Here is a 21,641-nt window from a genome sequence, read left to right on the forward strand (position 1 = left end):
CCAAAAACTCTTCCTTCTTGTTCCTAATACTCCTAGTATTAGTGTACATGAATTTAATACCCCCATTAGCCCCAACCCTACCTTGATGCCTTATATTAACTATCCCACTCAGATTTGTTGTCCTTATTTGCTCTGGCATATTATATTCATTCTTACATTCAACTGCCTCCATAAGGACTGTATCTCTACTCCCCCACCCTAACAAATCTAGTTTCCCTGAATTTGCACATCCACTACATTCAGCAACACTTTCTCAAGTCTTCTTACACCGTAACCATTCAAATGCAAGCCATCCATCTTATATAGATCCTTTCGCCCATCAAACTCACTCCACACATCCACAAATTCCACACCACTCGTCATACATAACCCACGCATAAAGTCATTTGCAATTATAGCCCTCCTTTTAAACATTTCACTGTCATACCGTGGCAAAAGACTAATCATTCTAACTCTCTCACTCTTTTCTTTTGCTACCTCAAACAATTCATTCAGGTCTTCTATCATTTCCATTTTATCTCCTTTCAAATCATTCGTACCTGCCACAACAATCATTTCTTTCACCCGTTCCTTTTGCTCTCTAATAGACGCAGTTACGTCCTTTATGGTTGCACCAGGTTGGTACGATTTTGTCAAATCCTCTACTAACACACCTCGTACTAACGAGTCTCCATACAGCACTCTATCATTCATTTTGTTCATGTTCACATTCATACGTCTATTTTTCCTGTCATACCTTTTATTATTGGTTGGTTCATTCAGTGTACTTTTGTTCATGCATTCTAGCTGCTGTTTTGCTCTTTCTATCGCACTATTCAACAACGCGATCTCACTCATTGCATCTATCTCATCTTTTTTGTTCTCTGAGAAACCATTTATACTATCATTCACACTTTCTACATTCACACTCTCACAATTTTCATGTACAACCTTGCCGTTTCTTGTCATATCCCTATTTCCTTCATTCTGAAGGTTGACAAAAATATCACACTCACGATCCGAAATACACTTCAATTCCGCATTCTCCCTACATTTTCTACACACATTCAATCCTTTATTATCATCTAACCACACTCCGACCGCACTCCGCAAAGCGTACATTTCACAGCTAGTACACTGAAACTTGAATAGGGACTCCCCGTTCTTAGCCAATGACATGCTAGAAGTCACGTGAAGGTCACACATCAATTTGATTGCACCATTAACCGCCTACAAAGATCTTGGAACATAAAAGAGAGTGCGTATGACTTTGAAAAGAGGAAACAATCTTTACCTTCATTATATAAGACACACCCCATTTTTAAGATGAATTTTTAATGTAAAAAAAAGTGCGTCTTATACACCAGAAAATACGGTAATTAAAATAACTTCAAATTCTATTTAATAATTTCTTCCAAAATGGTTACTCAAAAAACAAAAGTACTAAAGAAACATTTTCTGATGAACCATCCTGTCATAACCCAAAAATTAATTACAAAGGTACAGTATCCTTACTATACATTGGCAATGCATCAAGCAAAATAATCCATATTAAAATCAGTCAACATCAGAACAGCCTTGAAACCATTTAATACCTTACAAAGTTTCCTGTGTTCCTACAGAAAGATGTATGTAGGTCAAACTGGGAAAAGTTTTGTAATCCATAGAAAAACAAACAAACATATAAACAATGATAAAAACAAAAGGGAATAAAAAAGTGAACTCATAGCACATATGCTCAAAGAATGTCACATGGTAAATTGATATGCATTTTCCATACCTTAGAAGAGAATTACTTTGACAGATTATTCGAAGAGTCTTCTGAGGTCATTTGCTCAAACACACTGAATAGAAACCAAGGACTCCTTCACAACATTTGGAAAACATTAACCATCCAACCAGCCATACTGATCAAATATATCAAAAATAAATGCTTCATATCTATATAATATTTTCCATAATATCCAATGGTTACGTTGATTTCAATGGACATTTCACATCCATATAATTATGAACGTATACATGTCCAAGCCAGTACAGTGGTTATTTGGGACTATAGCCCTTCCAGTATTTCTCCTGTTCATTCTCACTTTCCGATGTATTGCCTGTGTGCAGTTATTGATATTAATATATTATGTCCTGATGATCCCAATTTGGCTTTGGCAAAATGTTGGAAATAATAATAAATAAAGTTATTTAGTTATTCTGTACATTTTTATTTCCTTGAATGCCAGAAAGTCATTTGTTTTTGAGCAAATAATGTTCTTAAATAATGCTTTCAAATTATTTATAATTGTTCATAAACAGTTACGTTTATGAATTTCTAAATTTAAAATATTTTGATGTCTTTGATTATTTTTATTTTATTCATTCTAATTATCTTCCTATTCCCTGATAACATATTTTTCTTACAGTTTCTAGCTTTTGATACACAGATGCTAATGGGTGGCAAGAAATACCAGCTGAATCCAGAAGAGCACATCTTTGCTGCACTTCAGTTGTATCTTGACATTGTTTATGTTTTCTTATTTGTTTTGTCACTTTTCAGTGGTGCTGGATGGGGAGGAAGGAAATGAAATTTTTAGTAGGTTATTGTAAGCTGGTCATGCCATCGATTAACATTTCTATTTTGAAGTCACATTGTAACTTTATTTAATATGGTGCATTTACTAAAAATGATGGCTTGACAGAATATTTTTTATTTCAGTTTTATAGACACAACTTGGGATTTTAATTCCTAGATAAAAAAAGAAAAAAAGTGTAAAATTTGATTAGAACTTGTTTTTAATATTCTTAACCAGTAGAAGTACCAGATTTTCAACTTAAATGTGTGTGTTTGTGTATATAATATATATATATATATATATATATATATAATGATATATTGTAAATAATCAATTGCAAATATTAAATGTTTTCAAAATCAGTGTTGTTTCCAGTATTTTTTTATTTTTTTCTGACAATTTCTACATTTCCTTAGTAGTTTCACTGTCACTTGTCTCAGAAAGAGATCTAAGTTCAAACTCATCACAGAAGGAACTTTATTAATCATTTTTGAGGAAATGCTAATTTGGCTAGTTTCAGGTGGTGGAATTTTCCTCCCTTCAGGCCAATCTTTGAGCTCATGTATTTGGTAGATATATGAGGGAAGTCTGGAAAGTTCTGATAAAACACCTAGAACAAAAATGAATTAATTTTGTCTTCTTTTATATATATATATATATATATATATATACATACATACAGTAATCCCCCGATTAGTGCATTTTCGATTAGTGCGTCATTTTTTTCTATACCCTGATTCGATTAGTGCACCTATATACATCTTAAATAAATCTATATACAGATTTTAAAAATTTTCTATCTATACATTTTTATGGCTAACTATTTTAAAAAATCACTCACCAGAATGAAATAATTTAGTTACTGATTTAAAACATTTTACAAAGTTATTTTTAATGGCATACTATACTACTTCCACGTACACTATGTATACTATGTTCCAATTTTTACCGCCAAAATTTATGTCGTGTGCTATAGTACGCCCACAGATTCGAGACTCTTCGACACTGCACATGTCACAAAAAGAAGAATCAATTCCGATAATAGGGTAATCAATCTGTCTTCTGGGATGAGTTGTTTATTATTATACATCAGAAAATTAACTTCTCTTTATGATCATTGTAGTTTTGAAAGTGGTAACTATTTTGCTTGTATAACAGTTGGGAAATTTTATCTATAAAGCACGTGATTTTGCTTATTGGCGACCAATTCGTATGTCCTTCGTTTCTTTCTCTCCTTCAATGATAACGTCCAAGATAATTAAATCTCATTCTGAAGAATTGAGTGATTCTGACCTGCTAAATTTAGATCCCAAAGTCGTATTCAGCAGGAGGGCAAGTAGTCCCCATTTTATATTAATGAAATTTTAAGATTTTAGATTATTTACTGCCTGGATGCTCATTAATTATCATTTCCTTATACTTAAGAAATAATAAATGACTGTGTTACTTAATCATAACATGCTTAAATGAACAAAATCTAGTACAATTGTTTCATAAAGAATAGAAAATGACTTTGAATCGAATTAATCAATATTAATAGTATGATAAAAAAATACTATACTGGTTATTGATTATGAAAAAATCTTGAATAAAATTAACAGACAAAAAGCATGTAAAATTTAAATGAGCCAAACCAACTATCTTAAAGGAAACAGCAACACAACACAGCTCACAAAGCTGTTAAAAAATAAATAAAATAAATTCAAATCACATGTTTTGAAAATGGCCAAAGGCCACAATCTTGCCTGCTTTCCAAATGGTAGTTGAGCTTTCCGGTTCCACGCCAAGGCCACTGGGTACAACGTTTGTCCCATGTTTCATTTCCATCACTCTCATCCAGATGGTACTATAGTAACTTCACTGAAAGACAACTTATTGGCCTCAGTTCTCTTCCAATTCCTTCATTAATGACCATGGCAAAGTTCTCCCCACTTTACTAAGGACTACCCATGCCATGCTTGGCCTACTTCCGGAAAGAAATCAGAATAATTCATAATAACTTGGACTCTAAACAAGGCATCTTGTTCTAATGTTCGATAAACAAGATGCCTTGTTTATCGAATCCTATATTGCCTGTTATTATATCCTATTCAACTTCCATTTACCCCCAACATGGAAACAGGCCTATATCCAGCCCATTCCAAAGAAAAGCAACATAAGCCAGCGCCAACAAACTGTCATCTAATTACTCACTTCTGTTCTCTCAATCACCATAACTGGAGGATGTCATTAACTGCTAACTTCTGCACTGCCTGGATACCTACCAGCTAATTAGTAACCAGCAATATGGATTCCAATGCTCTATGTATACATCTAGCCTTCGCCATCCATCTCTGAACTGAAGCCACAGAAAAATCTAGAAAAATGTCATTGCTTAACATTTCTGAAGCATTTAATTGGATTTGGTCTCCTACTCAGCAAACTGGCACCCATCCAACTGAAGGCAGACCACAGGATGGTCTTTCTTCACAATCTGGAATTAAATTGCTAGATTTTGTTTATTTAAGCACGTTATGATTAAGTAACATAGGCATGCCTTTATTTCTTATATAAGGAAATAATACTTAATTAGCATCCAGGCAGCAGATAAGCTAAAATCTTAAAATCTCGTTAAATTAATATAAAATGGGGACTATGAATAGAAATTCACCTATTACACTGGACAACAAAATTTTACGAAAGTCATGCCCCCCAGATTGTAATAATTTTTTTTTTTTATAGATTTTTCAGTGCTGAATACATATGACAACAAAAATGCAAAATTGGCTACGGTTTACGAGATCTACAATTGTTTCTTGTATATGTATATGGCCTGATTGGCCAAGTGGTTAGCATATCCGCTCTCCAGCCAAAAGGCCGCGAGTTTGAATCTTGCCATGGGCATAGGTATTTATGATTATTTGTGAAAATAGTACTGGTAGATGGCGTTGGTGTGTTCGTTGGAAGTTGGTGAATTGAGTGGTGGAGACAGTTCTGGAGTAGGTCTCCCTCGATGAGTCTTTGGACTCCCTGGAGGTGTCAGGTAATATAATAATAATAATAGAGTAATAAGTACTTATCACATATACCAATAAATGTCCACTTTTACGTCCGACGTCCCTTTGTCTCTCGCTTGTATAGCTGCTCAGGATCATCTCTGATGCTTTGAACAGTAGTCAATATGGAAGTGGACCACTTTCCCTGCTATCGTTTCTCCATCATTGCAATTTTCTGATGGAAACATTCACTGTGCTCATCACTAACCATGCCACAGTTCTTGGGAAAGAAATCCAAGTAGGAATGGAGCAAGTGTATTTTTAAGGACATATTTCAGCCAAGTTTGTGATGTACAGACAAGTCCTCAACCAGTTACTTTTCTGCCCTGGCATTTCCAAGGAAGGTAGTTGGCGCCAGACGAAACGCATCCCATGCTTTGCGTCGGGCGTTTATCTCATCACTCTGTAGCAGGTTGTCAAACGTCTCGTCAATGAAGAGCTCTCGTATCTGAGGACCCACAAAAACTCACTTTTGACTTCGCTGAGTCGAGAGAATTTGTCGGCCAGGTGCTTGAAAGCTGATCCAGTCTGTTCCATGGCTTTTACAAAGTTTTATTACCAAACTGTTTGATGTGTAGGGATGGTTGCAAAATTTTGTGCATTTCTAGGTATTGTACATTCTTCCTTCCGACCTTCAGAAATTTCCTCGGAGGCAATCTTTCTTTGCTCGGTTGTCCCATTCATACAAAAAACAGCAGTACTTCGTATCGTATATCCCAGCTGCAGACCAATCAATACAGATACTACTTTCAGGTGACCACAGAGATGACAGCTATACTTGCTGTACTACTGAAGACAGTCCAACAGCTGTTTTAGATTGTTGTAGGTTTCTTTCATGTAGACTGAATCAGATGGAAGCTGGTTTCCATTATACATCAACACCACCCTGAAACTCAATTTCGATGAGTCTATGAATAGTCGCCATTCGTGCGTGTCATGTTTCATTCGAAGGACATTCATCAGGCGATCATCACAGAACACCTTACTTCCTTTCAGAAGTAAGGTGCAAACTGCTCATGAAGAGTGCAAAACGAAGTTACTCGGACATTTTTCTTGAGAGGATTCCATTGTAGAAATCTTGATCCCAGTAACTGATTTGACATTGGACAGCTCCAGATTGTGAACAAAATCATTCAGTTCTTGTGTGAGAATATGTAGCTCAGATGATGCACCGTGGAACTGCTCTCTGGCCAGTTCTGCACGGTGAAGAACTTCCCATTCCCAAACTTCCAAAAGAATTACCCATCGAATTAGACGCCGAAGGCTCAGGAGAACCCCGACATCGGTTCGCCTACGTCTTCTGAATTGATGGAAAATTCCTTCGGAGGTTCGGGAAAGGGAAATTCTTTGCCGTGCGGAACTGGTTGGAGAGCAGTCTGTATATTCTGGCACGCTATTGTCCACTTTTTTCCCTCGTGATGCCTCCTGAAACGCGTGGTACCATGCAGAAGTAGCAGTCATTTGCGTGATTGCTTGGCTTCCTTCAAATCATAGAACAGCAAATGGCATTGACACCCTACCGCCTGTCAGCCACTTCAGAAAATTTCTAGCACAAATACTGCAACATACATGTATGGAGCTCAGGCCTTGACCTTACATCCGAAATAAAGCTGATATACCTTATTCACTAATGGAGTGATGACCTATTTCTGGCTGGCAAACCTCACTTTCCTGAAAATGTAACAAACCCCAATTATCGGGGATAAATCCTGCTCGCCTGTGCCAGAGATCGACTAACTCGGGAACCGGTCGAAGAAAATCTTAGAAATAGTTCCTCTGGTCTGGAACTAAAATTGAAGCTAAGTCTTTCTTCTGGCGGCCTAGCGCTGATGAAGCAAACAGCACTTCCACTGAGATGCACAGCCCTTAAATTACAAGCAATAAGCAATTTTTAATTGACAAATTGCTTGTTAGTTATACGAATCTAATATATATATATATATATATATATATATATATATATTCAGTATAAACGAAAATTGTAAAATTTAAATTTTGCACAATTAAAAGAAAGTTTAATGAAACAAATGAAATTGTTTCTGTTGGAATGCAGAATGTAGTTTGAAGAAATTCTGTTCAATATTTGTTATTTTAGCTGTAGATGGGGCTCCACGTCTAGAATACGCTGGCAACACGCGCTGTTAAACATACCAGGGTGGTCTGAAAAGTTCTCAGCCTCGACCATAGATGGCAACACTATCAATAAGATTTATTTTTCTAAGTTGGTACATCTGTCATAAGCATCCATGTGAAATTGCAAGTCATTCTATCAAGCAGTTTGTTTTATACAGCTGTCTGAAGCAAACATTTCTGTATCCCTTGAAATTGATAAAATTGAGTATCGTGCAGTTATGAAATTCTTTGTAAAAGAAGGTCGCCAAAAGAAATTCATTCAAAGTTCATAAAAGTTTATGGGCACTCTTCTCCTTCGTTTTCGTCAATTAAGAAAGGGGCTGCGGAGTTTAAAAGTGGCCGTATCAGCCACGATATTCACGTGATGGACGTCCAAAAAGTGTAACAACACCAGAAATCATTGATCAAGTGCATGATATGGTATTGGATGACCGGCGAATCAAAGTGAATGAAATTGCTGAGACTAGGCATTTCAAAAGAACGTGTAGGATATATTTTGTATGAAGAATTGCAAATGAAAAAGCTTTGCGCAAGATAGGTGATTCGTTTGCTCACAGCAGATCAAAAACGCACTCGTATGAAAATCTCTGAACAGTGCTTGGAGCATTTTAACACGAATAAAACTGATTTTGTGCGTCGATTTATTACCATGGACGAGATTTGGATTCATCTTTACACATCACAATTCAAACAGCAGTCAAAACAGTGGACAGAAGCGGGTTGTTCAGCGCCAAAGAAGACAAAGTCCGTTCCATCAACAAGAAAGGTCATGCATCGGTGTTTTGGGATGCTAAAGGCATTGTTTATTGATTATCTTGAAAAGGGTAAAACAATAACCGGAGAATATTATTCCAATCTTTTAACCACAGTAGCCGAAAAAATTCATGAGAAAAGACTCGGTTTTCAGAAGAAAAAAAATCACCTTTCATCAGGACGATGCATCTGACCAGAAAGCTGTTTTGGCAATGGGAAAATTAAGGGATCTGCACTATGAATTGTTGGAACATACACCCTATTTCCCAGATTTCGCTCCCTTTGACTTCTGTCTTTTCCCAAAACTAAAACTCTTCCTCGCTGGTCAGCGTTTTTTTTCGAATTAAGAGGTGATTGCAGCTGTGGAGGGGTATTTTGCATCTTACTGAGAGCCACTACAGGGACGGGGTAATGGCGCTGGAGCATTGCTGGAATAAATGTATTAGTCTTAAGGGAGATTATGTTGAAAAATAAAAATAATTTTGAAATTATAAATTCTTTTCTTCATTGTTAGGCCGAGAACTTTTCAGACCATCCTCGTGAGAGAGAGAAAGAGAGACTGAAATATATGGCCTTTTAATCAAATAAATATTACCTTTGCTTTGTGTTTTAGTGTAAATAATTCATATAACTATGTCGCAAGTTTCTCTAAAAGAAACAAACATTTAATACACTGTCGAAACTTCGAATTTACCATAAGACGAGTGCCTCGCTCTGTAGATCTGGACCTGCTCCGCCATCAGCTCATGATATTGAGATAGTAATGTGGTGAACTAACTGGTTTCCAGTGCAGAGTGTAAGTCAGAAGAAAGAGTTTTATGAAGTTTTAATAAGCCTCATTTGATGGAAGAGGAAGAATTAAAAGACCATTTAAATTTCTGAAATTGTCATTAGAATCATTTAAAGAGTTTATCGAAACCCCAATTTGTGGAACTTACAAGGGACAAAAGTAATGCCTCCGTTTTGATACCCAGCAAAAAGAGATGCCACTAAATTCAAACCAAAAAATGTTGAGGGTACTTTATTTTCTTTCACTGTCCCTCAGCATAAATCTTCTTCCCTTTCATAAAATTTCTCCAGCGTGTGACGATTTTCCCAAAGTCGTCGTAGTATTCTTCAGGGTTTTTTTTTTTTTTTTTTTTTTTTTGGAAACCCTGCTTTGACTTATTCGCCATATGTAGGAAATAAGCTAAAGTCCGATGGAGCCAAGTCAGAGCTGTAGGTAAGGAAGATGTTTCCCTCTAAGTTCAACAGTTACGGAATAAACTATTGGATGTGAAGTTGTGGAACATCCTCCGTACAATTTAGACTTTACTCCATAGAACTTTTGGTTGTCCTGAATTGAAGACGCAAAAACAAGAACCAGAAGAATTTTACTATGACGACTCTGAATAATTGTTACGTGGCGAAGAACATGCACGGTGGAGAAACGGAGGAAGATTATGTTGAGTAATAGTGTTTGCAAAAGAAGTACACAGCTTTATACTTTCTTTATTATTATTATTATTATTATTATTTTAGTGACATTCCCTTTTGTGATCCCAATAAGAATATCACTTTTGGAATCATATTTATTAGCTTCAAGAATGAAAAATTTAAGTTTTTAAAATGGAAATTTCCATGCCCAAGTATGAAAAGCTTCTTGTTACTATTTGAAAGACGTCCAGGTTGGTGGATAGAAGTAATGAGACACAAGAAAGTACCGCTGTATAGCAGGATAACAATGGAAAGCCAAGAAAGGATACCTTTTGAAAACGTTTTCGAACTTTGTGTGTGCGTGTGTGTGTGTGTGTGTCACTTCCTTTATTATTCACTTCTCATCACCATGGTAATAGAGCAACGATACTTGGGGGGAAAAAAATGGGAGACTAGCTAATTTTTTCAAAGAGAGTCAAAACTGAAACTTTTAATTCTCAATATATTTGAACTTTTTTTAAATGTGTTATTTATTTTGGATGCGTTGTTTCAGTGATAATTATTAATTGAATACTTTACATTCTTGCTCTGAACATTACTAAGAATGAGGATGTTGGAGAACTAGGAAGAGTACAAGCTAAGAATCGTTCAACTAACTCTTCTTCTCCTCCCTCCCAGTCGGTGGTAAACAAAGTGTGTGTGTGTGTGTGCGCGCGCACCTTTAGTCACATGTCGCTGAAGCGTTATCTGGAGCGTGGCCACTCTTACTTTGTGTCACCGCGAACGTACTCCCGTCCCACATTACATCATTATTCAAGAGCATCGAGGTATTAAATGCGGTACGCCGAGTTTTATGCTAATTAATTAGCGGGAAGGGATTTGGAGCAGCTTTTTCGTGCCTGTGTGCGTTTCTACTGCAAGTGGGTCAGCAGCGATGTAGTAGCATTGCCAATGAATCGAGTTGTTCCTGCTGGGTGTTTGTCATTGCGCAGTTTACATTAAAATAAATAAATAAATAACGCCGCTCATGATGGTATTAGAAAACGTGAACTAGCTGAGACGTATGAGATCGTTCCCACCAATTAGCAGCGAAAAGAAAATTCCGTTTTCCAAAGAGACTAGGACACTTCTCAAGGCCGATACGTGAATTCGCGATGACGAAATTTCGAAAGGAGGATTTAAAGAAAGAAATTCCTCCAGGACAACACTCATCCCTTATAAGTGGGTGGTTATTGCGAGGGTCCACTAAAACCAACAACACTCAAACCGATGTGGCTGGAATTTGTCTTGGAGAAATGTTGGGATGGAAAATGAAACACCCGACGGGCGGGCGGCTGTCTGTAATTAGTGAAGTCCGAAAATAGATCCCTTGTTCCAGGGTCTGTGGGAGGGATGGTCCCTTATTTGCTGCAATTACCATCGATCGGTTGCGCTACGAAACGCGGAATGTTGTGGTGGGAAGGTGGGTGCACTCCCTCCGATGACCTTAACGATGACGTCCCCTTTCTGCCATCCCCCTCTCCGTGCTCTCATTTGGGTGGTGTCCGTACAGGGTAGTGAAGTCGCGTCACAATGTCGGGCCCCTTACAAAGGCCGTGCGCTGGTGCGTGCTGTATGAATGCTTACTTAGGAGCGGAAACTGTTGGCGGTGCTACTCTTGCAACCCCCCACCCCCTTCCCCATCTGTTGTGCGCCAATTGGAAAATTTCCGCTTGTCTACAGTTCAGGAGAATGAGGAGGATTTGGCGCGGGGGGGGGTATACCACTGAGTTATTCTGCTCTTTTCGTGATGTCACGAGCTCGTGCTTTGTCGTCTGCATTCGCGGAAGACACTTTGATCTCGGACTACGAACAACGCAAGTGCGCGCAGTGTCAGGACAGTGCTCGTTTTTCAAATAAGTGCGCGCTTGGCTTAATATTCCGGAGTGGTGTGCTGCCATACCAGGTCGAGTACCTCCCCCAAACTGGAAGCAGCTGTGCGTCCACCGCGATGTCCCTGTGGAGGTTTTGGGATGCGAAACAGAAACGGGAACGCCCTTCGAAGTTGCCGTCTTCCTCTCCCATGCTGGAGACCATCATAGAAACCCCCGACCACCAGAACTGCTCCCCCGAAAACTCCCCGGCCTTCGAGCGGCACAGGAACGGCAATCAGATGTCAGTATCCCGCTCTGGACGGTACAAACAGCGGCAACGAAAGCGTACAGGGATCTTCGACAACCCTGATCTCGTCGACGGAAAAACTAAGGGCGTAGAAGATAAAAAGTCGAGCGGAGTCGTGAGTGAGGGTAACGAAAACAAAAACACTGAAGCGGAGTTCTGCGACAGCGATGAAGAAAGAAAATCGAACGTTACTGCGGAGGGCGAAGTCGATGAGCGGCGAGTGGGAGTGCTATGACCCGACGGGGAAAGTGCAGCGAAAACTTCTTGGAGTCATCCTGGGATAATATTCCTGTTTGTTGCATCTCCAAGGTAACAAACACCCCCCCCCCCGCGTTTTCATTCAACGATTTTTTTTTTTTTTTACAGTTTGGAAGTCGTTACGTCACGTGATCTGAGGTACTTCCCTTGAACGAGCATTAAGGGATTGGTTTACTTTCCGTGTGTTCGTGAAACTCCCGCTGAGCAGGCGTCGCGAACTCCCTTTTTTGCATTTGTGAACTATCAACTCGCTCCACATCTCCGTCAATTAGTCCGTACAAACTCCGTCATGCTAATTACGGGCGGAGACGACAGCAACAGGAGGCGGCAGCGCAATAAAGGGAGAATTTTCTTTCGTTCTGGACACGTCACATCGCGAGTATCTCGCTCATCCCTTCTCCGACACGAAGTCTCGTGACCCTTTGAAGACGGGTCGCAGTTCTTCAGAAAGCAGGCAGTTCCGTAACGTTCTGCTAGTTATGATGACGTCACAGTGTTCGAATTACAGAGTTGAAATGAAAGACATTCCATAGTCGTGACGTCATTTCCGTTTCCAGCCCACCTTAATGAGATTCCTCTGCACTTCATTCATAGTTTTCCTGCACTCTGTAATGCACACAAACATTGAATCGAAGTGGTTTGTAGCGAAATCTGTGCAATACTATTAATTATTTTCCATCAGTTTTAGAAATGGCTTTGTCATTACGTTCATCTTAATACATGTTTACGAAACTTTTATTTTGTTGAAAACGGCTGGCTTATTTATTATGATACTATCATATATACTGGATTTGTAATTATGAATGAATTTAGTGCAGGTTAGTGAAGTTTATTTTTTCACTTTTTACGTGGCTGTCGAACTTCATACACGAATTTGTAGTGTGAAAATAATGAAGATGAAATCTAATAAATAAAATACTTTCAAAATGATCTTTGAAAATAAATTGAAATCGCACTTTTTCTGCAACCACCACACGATATTTTAAAATTGAACTCAATGATTACATTTCCTTCGTTTAGTCTATTTGTATTCAAGCTTTTTTTTTTTTGAATTTTGAAAATGGTCTGCAAATTAATGTGAACACATATGGCAAAAAATGTTTTAATTCCTTCAATAAATATGAAAAAAAGTGCATTGTATTGTTTAATATCTAATATAAACGTTTATACCTTTTACCTTGTTTTTAAGTAATACAGGCATCCCTTGTTTAACGCGAGATTTGATGAACGCGGCGAAATTAATTGAGACAATCCCTTGATATACGCGGCAAGAGTTTTGATTTACGCGCCTTTAACCCTGCGGAGTTCGCAGCTGATCTGACAGATACATGCAAAATGTTTAATATAAATATTCTTGCACAATTCAGTGTATAGCTTGGAGGTCATGAGTAGCTGTGCATTCATATGTTACGAGTGATCTTCCGCATTTTTAACACGTTATGTAAAGGTTGGTGATATTTGACAATAAATTGTATCTGAGAGATATCGCGACCTCCGATGTCAGTATAGTAAGGTTTAGTTGTTGTTTTTATTCTTTGTTCATTAATTTCTAGATTGTAACTGAAAATAAACCATCATGTATTACTGAAATAGAGAACCAAAGGCTTATTTTTATCATATATGTCCTCTAGGAGATGTGCTTGACATTATGGAAAATACTGAGGACAGTGATCTGGAGCTTGCTCCACCTTTACTTCGAGTTGCCCATAAGGTTGTTTATGCTTGCATCCGCCGAAACTTTTAGTTTCTTTATATTCAGCACGAAACTCTTGTAGTTTCTATATTCAGCTATGAAATAATGTGGGATTCAATATCCTCTTAATTTGTACCATCATGTATCATGTTTGCAGTGTTTTTCTTTATGTTTTATTGCTTGTTCGCTGAGGTCTGGAGAGTCATTTTGCTTGTTATCGTAGAATTTATGCCAATAAGAAAAACTAAAACTGTTCAAACGACTCTTGATAACTTCTTTTGATAAAAAAAATTGCAGTAAATAATGTAGGTACAAGTATTTATTAAACATTTACTTTGCATTCAATTTTTATCTTTCCTAAAAGAGTACCATATAAAACGAACTATTAGTACAGTAATCGATCAGGGACAAATTGTACTTTTTACCATTGATTATTAGATTTGATTAACGCGATTTTGATATACGCGGTGACACCGAGGGATTAATTAACCGCGTTAATCGCGGGATACCTGTACTCATTACAATACGTTGCGATTTGTGTCCACTTTGTTCTAACAGCGCTTCCGATACCATCCCGATGCGTGATTAAAATGGCGTGTTTATTTTACATTCCTCGAACGCATCAGAGATGCTCATAAAACCCGAGGCAAAGCAACGCTTCAGGAAATCGCTGAAAAAGGATACAGCGAACATTGCCCTTGGGGAGGGGCTTTCAATGGAAGCTTAAAATATTTCAATATGCGCTCTAGTTCCGAAGGATGTGTGTGTGTGTGTAGCAACTCATTGGCGTTTTTAATCTTTTTGGACATTGTTATTGCTTATTAGTTTATAACATTGTTCTTGTTATTAGCATATAAATGAAAATTATCTTTGGGTGCAATGCAGAACCCCCACTACTGCTTTAAAATGTCGTCTCAGCATGGGTCTGTTTCGTTAATTCATATTAGCTCTTCTGTTCGTCGCATATTTCATGAAGACATCTTCCACAAAGAGCCTCTTGCATGTGTTTATCAGCGAGGCTCTGTGGAATTCAAAATCGACTTTAATAAGACGATAAAAGTACAAAATATTGAATTATTGTGACTACAATGATTTGAGTAATATCCTTTCTTATAATGGTTCTTAAATTACAGCAATCCCTCGATTAATGCGCCCAATGCGTTCTTTAAAACAGGCACATTAATCGAAAACGCACTAGTCGAATATAATAACCTATGGGGAAAAATATAGTTCGTTCCTGAAGTTTCTTTTTTGATCCTTAATTTTTTTATAAAAGAATTAGGGTATGTCTCAGTGTCCAGTTAAAGGAAAACCATGACGCTGAAAGACAATAAAACATATTCAGAATATAAATTTATTATTCTACTTCTTAATAAAGAATTGAGCTAACGTAGTTTGACGAGCATTCAGTTTCTTTTTTTTCATGCAACTGACGGTATGGCCCTATTGCCACTTCTACTACTTCTGCAAATTTTACTGCTTCTCTCTTCGCCAGGGTCAGTCTCTACGCATTACTGCTTAAAAACTTCAATTGCACGAAAACTATTTTCAAATTGTTTCTGTAAAACCTCTTTGGGTTGGTCAGTGATTAAATTTTCTTGATATTCTTCAGGACCTTCCGGTTGTGTATCTAAATTTCGCAGGTCGGAATCACTCAATTTCTCAAAATGACATTTAATTAACTTAGATTCATTTGAAAAGCCTCTAAAATCATTTGCACAAAGTGGAAGAATGTGCTTCCAAACGTCTCGCATATTGCTAGCAGTAATTTCATTCGACTTTGCGACTTTATAAGCAGACTGAAATTTCTCTGATTTGGCCAGAAAAGTCTTGGAAGGCATTGGCTTCCAAAAAAAGGCCGGTTTCATCGACATTAAATATTTGTTGATCACAATAGCCCTTTTTCTTCTCTGGATAAATCGTTGCCACCTCCTTATCTGCACTTGCAGCTTCGCCTGTGATTAGAACATTATGTAGGCTATTTTTCTTTTGAAAACGCTCAAACCACTCAGCACTAGTGTGGAATTCTTCTTCTCTTTCGTCATTGATAGCCCTTTCTTTTAAGGTTCCAAAGAGACTTAATGCTTTTGATTTAATAAGGTCAGTGATTAGCGGGATCCGTTTTCAGTTACAATCTTCGATCCATGCAGAAAGAAGTCTCTCTAATTCAATCATCATAAAACTTTGATTTCGAGTGCATACATCATGAACGCGAAGCAGCTTTACCTTTCTCTTTGTCAGCAGCTTTGCTTCAAATTGCTGTTGTAGTTGATTCACCCTTTTTTGTGTTCTTGTCCTATCTTTGCTCTGGACTCGCCTTGTTCATTTTTCTTTATTATTTCAAGTTTTTCTTCCAATGAGATTAATTTTCGAATATCACCTTCATACTGTTTTGCTCACTAATTCTTTTATTCGTGATAAAAGTTGGGAAAATACTTTAAACTAAAAAAGTAAGGAAAACAACTGTAAAGAAGACACGAGATATGATCACCAAAATGCTATGTAATTAGCAGACAACATAAATTTTGGCGGTAAATTTGGAACATAGTGTTAAGGAAATAGTGTAGTATGCCATTAAAAAATAACTTTGTAAAATGTTTAAATCGGTAACTAAATTATTTCATCCTGGTGAGTAATTTTTGAAAATAGTTAGCCATAAAAATGTATAGATAGAAAATTTTTTAAAATCTGTGACATATTTTTAGACGCACTCATTGATTTTAGAGGCGCACTAATTGAATTTGGGTATCGAAAAAAAATGACGCATTAATCGAGGGTTTCTGTAAATCTAATTTCCAGTCTGAGGTTGAACTCTATAACACATCTCGTGTCTTGAATGGACCGAAAATTTCTAAGTATGGATCTCCTCTCTAGTAAGCAAGGTGGCGATGAAATTCATCTACCACATTGACTGGAATCCCTGCCTCACCGTGGGATTTGAACGACCTCTTTGTTGAGAGAGGGAGTGTGTTTAGTCGTCAGTAGAAGTTGTCAGTTGTGAATAGAAATAATTTTCAATTTTCTTTGGCTTGTTAATGATTTTCGAAGGCGTTACGAAGTTTAAAGAAAAATTTAAGATGACTTCATTTTGGTGGCGATATGTTAATTAACGCTAATGCGATTTCTGGACTGAAGGTCTTATTGAATTCCCAACTGCATTCTCAATCAGCCCAGTGGATTATCCAACTAGGCTGAATTGAATTAAGCGGAATGCTGTAAGATCGCAACGAAACCGGGAATTCGGTATTTCTGCTGACAGCTTTCCTTTAAAAGCCATTGCATTTTATCTTTTTAAATTAAATCAAATTAAATTAAACAGTCTTTTTTTACCTTCTCGTGTCACGCCCGATAGAACTGTGTGTGAGGGCAAACACCGGACAACTCCATCTGTGTCTACCATTGATTAAATCCGCTCATTGTGTCCACTAAAAGAGTTTGTGAAAGACGGGAGAATGGAACAAGAACTCATTACAGTCTCGTGTAGCCCGATGCGCCACCTTTCTTAACACGGTATCTTACTTTTTTTTTTTTTTAATATTAAGAATCGCTTAAAAACTTGAATGTATGCTGAATAGAATGGAATGTAGTTTAATTGGTTTATTAGGGCTTAAAAATGCGACATGTGGAATTATTGAAGTCACAAATATAGAAATCTGTCTGCAAGTTTCATAGTTAAGGCAAAGTTTAAAGGGTTTCAGTTTGCGATATTCAAGAGGAAGAAGGACTGCAAAGCTGTAGGACATTTATGACACGCAGCTGCGGATGGTCATACATAGTTCGTGAATAAAGCGTACTTGATTCACCTTTTCCTGAATGAAGTACACTTGCCAGCAAGTCTGCCCTAATGGTGCTTTTGTTTTTATTAAACTGATTCTACAATCGTCGCGAACATTAAAATGGTGCTTGCCCTGGCTAAGAGGGGGTAACTTCGAAATACGGTACTTAAATCTCTGTCGTACACTGCACGCGTATCTTAAAAGCGTTTGGTCCTTCACCGTAGTGTGATGTTTCGAAAAGTCCTGTAAATAGCTCTCTCTCTCTCTCTCTCTCTCTCTCTCTCTCAGAGTCTTTGATCGCGCGTTCTGTCCATACAATTTGCGTCCTGTGTTCATCCGCGTGGAAATAAGCCCAGAGTAACCACATGCTGTCCACCCACCCACCCACCCTTTAACACGTTTTGTTACTTTTTTTTAGGGGGTGTTGTATTCAAAGGGCGGAAACGGTAGAGGAACTCAGAGGAACCATGCTTATTGGCAGCTCCACAACACCCTTAACTGGTTGATCGTTCGCTGACCTACATATGTTTGTTGTACATGCTCCGAGGCAGCCCGCTTCCCGTCCCACGCTTATTACTGTCGTGTCGTGCTTATCAGTGGATCGCGGAGGTGGTTTATCTGCGAATGACTCCGTGCCCCACCAGGAAATGCCAGAGAGTCTTCCTGGCCCACCGCACAATGGACTGGGAAAAATAAAGAACGAAAGAAAAAAAGAAAAAAAAAAACCGCGCGTTTGCTCGTCTCTGCCGCTAGGGATCCTGTTACTTGCTAGGGATATTCCTTAGTGAAATTCGTAATGTTTTCAGAAAACAGACAAAAGGTTATGTTCACTTGACCATAACCTTTTATGGCCAATTGCGCCTCTCATAAAGTGCAAATAGGATGGACGTAGCGCGTATCAATGTCGCAGTTTCACCGCAATTCGTTTGTTGTTTCTGCACCTTGATATTCGCATGCAGTCAGTGGCGTATTCAGGTATAGACCGTATAGGCCCGGGCCTAGAGCGGCATATTTGGAGGAGCGGCGGAAATTTTCGGGCTATCATTTTTGTAATTATATTTATATTACGACTTTACGATATAAATAGGTTATGCATGTAAATCAACATGTTCATTAAATATGGGCGGGGCGGCACTTTCTGCGGGCCTCGGGGCGGGAAATACCTAAATGCGTGCAGTCACAAGCAGCTCTGCATAGCAAAGGGCGATGAAAGCAGAAAATGGCGCCTTTTTACGTTAATCAAAAATAAACGAGCCATCTCGTTAGCCTTTACAGAAATGAGAAACTAATAAGGATTTGAGTTCTTCGTATTTAGTTAATAAATTGTGGAAACGAGTTTTAGGCACTTGGTGCCTTGCGTAGCCTCATACAACCAAACCTCCTGTTTTTTTCATTAAAAACATTTAATAACTCCAATAATAAGCTGCTTTTTTTTCTCTCTATCCACGTGCATCTTATTCCGGTGTTTCTCGGATAATTCCTGATCTGTCGATCACGTTTCGCCTGGAATTCGAAACTGCATGAACTTTGAGTTAATGCAGCTCAACACTTTCAGTTGCAAACAAACGCGTGAATTACAAGCAAATTATGAAATCAGACGGTTGTTAAGACAATTTTTTTTTAAAAAAAGCGCCTACAGAACTCGCTCAAACTATTTCGGCTGTTTGTCAATCCACGGCAAACTTGACAAAATGTGTGAATTCCATCAAGCTCTCAGAGAGGCTTCGGCATTCGCTTAGTAATCTCACACAGAAAAATCATACACAGAATGGAAGTCGTTCGTGTGTGTGTGTGTGTGTGTGTGTGTGTGTGTGTGTGTGTGTGTGTGTGTGTGTGTGTGTGTGTGTGTGTGTGTGTGTGTGTGTGTGTGTGTGTGTGTGCACTCTTTGGCACAGATTCATGCTGTGAAATCTGTGGCAAGAGAATCAAAACAAGAACAGTTAAACGCAGAACGTCAGTTCAAGTCTCATCAGCAACCTCAGTGCACTAGATGAACTTATCTCCTCCCACAGTCCTATCAGATAAAACCTTTTCCGGCCAGTAGGAAAGTGTGTGGGGGGGGGGGGGGAAGAAACAGCCCGTGTCTTGTTAGAAGTCAAGTCCCAGTAAGAGAGAACGGCTGCTTTACTTGAGAGCAGCTAATCGATCTTCTGAATCCAGAATATAACTGATGAATACTCAGAGTGTAGCTTCTGCTCGTGCCGTCCTGATAGTACACGGACACTGCTGCCAACAGATCTGGTTGTCCGCGACCTACAAGTTGTCCAACCGGCAGGTCGCAGGTTCGAATCTTGCTGTGAACATGGATGTTTGTAAACGTACCTAGATGGTAGATGATTTTCATCCGTCGGTGTGAGCTACCGCCCTCCTTATTGGTATATGAAAGTGGCTTGAAGAATTCCATGTTTAGTCTGTACAGCAACGTTTGTGGATCGTAAGCAGTTTCCTACTCTCAACATCTAAGATCTCCAACCCCTTTTCGTCGCTGAATAAACAGAACTTTTCACAATGAGTAATGGATCCCAATCTGAATTATACTACGCATGAACAAAAAACGTCATGTGTGGATGAAAGTAAAAGAGAACTTTTATTATAACATAGATTGAAAGCCAAACGGCTATTTTTCTGGCAACCTTAATAATAATGAAGGAGATATAAATCTTTTGATGTTTAACTGCCAGTAAGCGAAACTCTAAGAACTCGGACTAAGATCTATGAGTTTCATACCGAAAAACTATCGGCAAATCCAAGTGTAAGTAACCACTTGGTAGTGCAACACCAAGGCAACTCGAATCCAAGGTGGAGCAAGCTCCCCCACTATCCTTGATATTTTCTCAAAATGTAAAAACACAGCCCCTAGGGGATGTAATACTGTAATTACATTATGAGGAGAGGCCACTACCCAGACCGGTTTCAACCTTTTTTGAGGTCTCATCAGTGAGTAGGTAGACCTGGAAGATAACAAGGTTTAAGTGAAAAGAACTTACATACCTTCACTATACGAATTCCATAAAGGTGTGCTTGTATATTATAACATAGATTGAAAGCCAAACGGCTTTTGTTTCGAGTTGCCTTAGTGTTGCACTACCAAGTGGTTACTTACACTTGGATTTGCCGATAGTTTTTCGGTATGAAACTCATAGATCTTAGTCCGAGTTCTTAGAGTTTCGCTTACTGGCAATTAAACATCGAAAGATTTATATCTCCTTCATTATTAGTGCACTTTTATGTTTTATTTTTCGAAATGGATTTTGTTCGTGCCTCTACACTGAGCTGAAAAAAGTTTGTTTTATTGTTCTACGAGATGTGATGGTGGACTTTGGGCAGATATGTAAAGATGTAAAGGTGGAGATTGTGCTGAATATTATCCCCACCTTTACAAATTAAAGGTTTCCACCATCTCTCTATCTCTAATTATTTCTAATAATTGATGAAATTATTATTGTATGTTCCCAATTATTCAGTGGGTTTGCTGAAACGTGTGAAAATATGACCCCCCCTCCATTATTATTGTGCGATCTGCTCCATTCAGATAAGAATCTTCTGCACGATGGATGCGTTTGAGAACACTTTTCTTGAACAGAATTTGCCGTTGCTTCACTTTGAGGGGGGGGGGTAATTGTCACGGAGGATCAGCCAGCTAATTGAGCATTCTTTTCCATAAAATTATTTTCCTATTTTCTTTAAATGAAATTTTGATGTAATAAAATGAGATTCGGAGTACATCTCGTTTGAACATTTGGACTTCACTCACCTGCAACCACAACGCGGTTTATTAATTATCAGTTGAAAGGTGGTTTCTGAAAAGGAAAAAATACTCCGATAGAACCATCGCACTCTGATGTCTCTTCCCACTCGTTCGATCGGTTTACTG

General features: G+C 38.2%; 1 protein-coding gene across 1 annotated transcript in view; it reads left to right on the forward strand.

The window, feature by feature from the left end:
- LOC150109719 (protein lifeguard 2-like) overlaps window positions 1–2,835 on the forward strand; it is a 212,207-nt gene extending 209,372 nt beyond the window's left edge. Inside the window, exon 12 of the mRNA XM_090409858.1 lies at window positions 2,394–2,835. Within this exon, the coding sequence (XP_090265984.1) occupies window positions 2,394–2,555 (162 nt within the window). The 3' untranslated portion in view covers window positions 2,556–2,835. The remainder of the gene's footprint in view (window positions 1–2,393) is intronic.
- Window positions 2,836–21,641: the final 18,806 nt, after the last annotated feature.

The sequence above is a fragment of the Typopeltis vanoorti genome, chromosome 2 (genome assembly GCF_054136105.1).
Source record: "Typopeltis vanoorti isolate ZY-2024b chromosome 2, IOZ_Tvanoo_1.0, whole genome shotgun sequence".
NCBI lineage: Eukaryota > Metazoa > Arthropoda > Arachnida > Uropygi > Thelyphonidae > Typopeltis > Typopeltis vanoorti.